The 4027-nt window shown below is 48.6% G+C and overlaps 1 protein-coding gene across 1 annotated transcript; it reads right to left on the bottom strand.

Moving 5' to 3' along the window:
* Positions 1 to 354: 354 nt before the first annotated feature.
* LOC123430354 (probable carboxylesterase 15) lies at positions 355 to 1632 on the bottom strand. Its single transcript, XM_045114220.1, has one exon. The coding sequence runs from the start codon at positions 1569 to 1571 to the stop codon at positions 588 to 590; it is 984 nt and encodes a 327-aa protein (XP_044970155.1). The 5' UTR covers positions 1572 to 1632; the 3' UTR covers positions 355 to 587.
* Between the last annotated feature and the right edge of the window lie 2395 nt (positions 1633 to 4027).

The raw sequence follows: 4027 nt of genomic DNA, 5'->3' as shown, positions 1-4027 counted from the left end.
CATGTAGCTTTAATACGTACAAAGAATCAGTCAAGTGACCTTTAGTTTCATCTCTAATTCTGATTTTGTTGACGTGTTCATTCCCAACCCGGATGAGTACCGGTATGAAAGAAAGACGAATAATGACTTATTTATTAAGATTGCACCCTAGATAGTATTTTTATTAAACATTTAACAGATAAAATAATATCATATTTGAATTCTACATATTTTTCTAATCAAATTCCATGTATAATATGTTAAATTTGAAGTTACGGTTTAAAAGATATGAGTATTTAAAAAAAATATTTAATGTATACTACGAGTTTAATGTCATAACCAATAAGAGTTTTTTTGTAAAATCATCTCGGTGGGTTTTTCAACGAAAACGATAGTCTCTTTATTATTATTAGGTAAAGATTTTAGCAAAGATGCTCTTACATTGTGATCCCGAGGCAAACGACGACAGGACGAAACAGATTCTAGAGTATCCCATATCCCAAAAAAAAAAAAAAAATCTAGAGTATCCCATGGCAACGCAAAAGGAGCAGAAAGACACAATGTCACATTGACGAGTTGAGGAAAATGGTGGAGGCGATGGAACGGGTCTAGTCGAAGTGTCCGTCGGTGTCTATGAAGCGCTTGAGCGCGCGCATGAGCTCCGCGGACGAGGCGGACCATGGGTCGATGGTGAAGAAGCCGTGCTGCTGCCCCTCGAACTCCCTCACCCCCACCGGCTTCCCCATCGCCCGCAGCCTGGCCGCGTAGTCCACGGCCCTGTCACGGAGGATGTCGCGGCCCCCGACCACCACGAGCGTCGGGGCCAGCTCCACCGCCTCCAGCGCCGGGCTGTCCGGTCCGAACGGGTTGGAGACCGGGTGGTCGACCGTGGCGCCGGGAGGCAGCGAGAGGCGCCAGTAGCGGTCATTGAGCGGGCGGTTGAGGAACGCGTCGTCGGGGCACTCCGCCTCGGACCTCGTCCGTTCCGTGCCGCCGAAGAAGGGCATGAGTTGGACGTAGCCCCTGACGCGGACGTTGCCCAGCTCAGAGCGCCCGGCCGCGGAGCCGAAACGCACGGCCAGGTGGTGGGCGATGGTGCCCCCCGCGGAGTCGCCGGAGATAAACACCCGAGTGAAGTCGGCGGCCTCGGTCAGCCATGTGTCGCCGGCGGGGCAGGCCTGCGAGGCCAGCCAGAGGAGAGCCGCGGCGCCGTCGTCGATGGCCGCGGGGAGGCGGTTCTCGGGGGCGAGGCGGTAGTCCGGGGCGACCACGACGGCGTCGAGCTCGGCGGCGAGGCGGAGGCAGTAGTTCTGGCAGTTGGGCCAGGTGCGCGAGCCGATGCAGAAGCCGCCGCCGTGGTAGTAAAAGAACACCGGCAGGAGCTGGTTCCGCTGGCACGGCCTGTATAGCCGGAGTCCCAGCCCGCGGGGCGCGTCGAACTCGGCGTCCTTCCACTCCACAGTGCCGTCGTCCCGCACCGGCGTGGCGAAGCCCGGCGCGTCCCCGCGCACTATGGCCCCGTCGCTGTACACCAACAGCACGCCCCGGCAGTCGTCCACGACGACGGGCGCGGCGAAGCCCTCGGAAGCCATTGTGGCAGTGAACGGTGGTGAGATGGGATGGACTGATCAAAGGCACCACGCTAACTTGCCAGGTGCGAGGTGATGATATAGGTCCGGTTCAGTGGAGTACGTGACGTGTGCGCTGCACCAAGTGGTGGTGTGTTTTGTCGTCGTCATCTCGGCCGGCCGTGCTGCTGCAGGCCATCGACAGGGCCATCGGCCGGCACTAGGGGACAACGCTCTACCGTCACTCAATAAATACTTTTTCAAAGTAGGCTTTCGTTTATTTTATATGTAAAATAACATAGTAAAATACACGACCAAACGATACAAAATGACATAGCTTTCTTATAAAATCGATTTTTTTTCTGAATACGCAAAAGACTTACATATCATTGAACACTTAGAGTAGGGTCTCTCACAAACACGCACACGTGGCACGGGGTGAGTCAGGAGGGTAGGGCGTACAAGCAGGAAAAAAATAGGATTTACTCTACCCTTGATAGAAATCCTACGTCTCGGACATGATAAGGACGTCAAAACCATTGAACCCTTAAAGTCGAGGATGACTCATTTTTTTAAAAAGAAGAGAATGATAAGGACATGACAACCATTGATACACCTCCTGTCATCAAAGGAGAAACCATAATAATTTGTGTCAAAGAAATATATTACCACGGAAACGCCAACTTAAGTTCATACTATTATCTTGAACACATGACTGCACTTTCATCTCCTTTGTTGTTGGTTCAAAATGGATGCAATATCAAAGAAGGCCAAACACATTTCACTCCGGGCAAAACAATGTTTCATAGCGACGAAACAAAGTTAGAAGTTCATGAGGAAATAAGTTGCTTGCTGAAGAAACAATGTTCTCTTTCTGACAAAACATTGTTCTCTTTCTGACAAAGCGATGTTTTGGACGAGTTTGGCTACCCCAACTTCCGAAAGGTTTTTAGAACTCGAGTTTGCTGGTAAAGGAAACATTGTTCGACTCCAGTGAATAATGTTTAGTCGGGAACTGCCAACCACCTCCTACCAGAGATTTCGAGAAGGTACTTCATTAAGTCTTGAAGCCATTTAGTCAACCAAAGCTGGTTTCGTTTCACACCTAAGTTGGTTCCCAAAGCTAGTTTGCTTTCACAGCTATCCAGGGGGGTTGTCCCAATATAAATAGGCTAGCTCTTCCCTTGTTCGAGGACTTTTGCCATTTCTATCAAGACCAAAGACATAGACTCCTCCTAAGACTGGAGAGCTCTTGTTATCCTTATTCTCATGATTCCTTGAGAAATTGCTCCTAATTCTTGTTCCACGACTAGATCGTGTTGTGTGGGTTAGAGTTTGTGGTTTCTTTGCAAATTGCACCAATCTCGTTCTCCATGACTTGAGCGTGGTTGTGTGGGGTAGTATTGTGGGTTGTGGATCAACGAATGTTCGGATTGCGGGCTTCGGTGAGCATCCTCCTCGTCGGGTCATAACATCTTATTTTCTGTATTTCGAGTGCTTGCAGCTAGTTATCCCCATCCATTTATCAATCCCACGCCGTGAAGGTCGGACCTCCCCTTGTACACCGTGTACGCAGTTCTCATCCGATCGTGTCGTGAGAACGAGATACGCGGCTCCTGTCGAGTTCGTGACACGTCGGGTGGCCTTGCCGGATTTATTTTACCTTTCTCGAACGTCTTGTGCACGGGATTCCGGGGATACTTTGGGCTATCTCGAGGTTGAGGTTTTCCATCGGGATTCCAAGGAGGCTACGAGCTATTCCGTGGTTGAGGTTTTCAACGCAGCTTGTGGCTAGTTTGTGATGGATGAGCTGAAGCACCCCTGCAGGGTTATCTTTCGGAAAGCCGTGTCCACGATTATGGGAAACTTGGAATTTTTTTAACACCTTGTCATAGCAAACTTGAAGTATATTCAAAAAAATACACCAAATGTGTCTGTAAACGAGACCGTCTTTTCTTGTGAGGTTTGAACCAAGAAGGGAACACGGTGGGGTTATGTTTAACTCGTAAGTAGGTATTCATGATAACTTCTTGATCATTATTAGTTCACGTCCGTTACGCGTAGATCACCCTTCTTATTCTTGTACTCGTAAGTTAGCCATGCAAATAAATGCTTAGTGATTGCTACAGCCTCACCACTTAACCATGTCTCACCCATTAAGCTTTGCTAGTCTTGATACCCTTGAAAATAAGATTGCTGAGTCCACGTGGCTCACAGATTACTACAGCAACAATTGGAGGTACATGTAAAGCAATGATTTGACGTTAGTACGATGCTTGTTTGATTTGGAGTTCTTCTTATTCTTCTTCATCGATCTAGGATGGGTTCCAGGACGACAGCATGGGATTACAAGGATGGATGTCGCTTTTATCGATTGATTTTGTCCGTAGTCGGACCGTGCTCTTCTGTATGGTGATTGAATTATTGTTGTATTTAGATGATCATGATTTAGCTTGTGGCGAGTGTAAGCCAATTCCATA

This window comes from Hordeum vulgare, chromosome 2H (assembly GCF_904849725.1).
Source record: "Hordeum vulgare subsp. vulgare chromosome 2H, MorexV3_pseudomolecules_assembly, whole genome shotgun sequence".
NCBI classification, from domain to species: domain Eukaryota; kingdom Viridiplantae; phylum Streptophyta; class Magnoliopsida; order Poales; family Poaceae; genus Hordeum; species Hordeum vulgare.
This window is presented reverse-complemented; position numbering and strand designations above follow the sequence as displayed.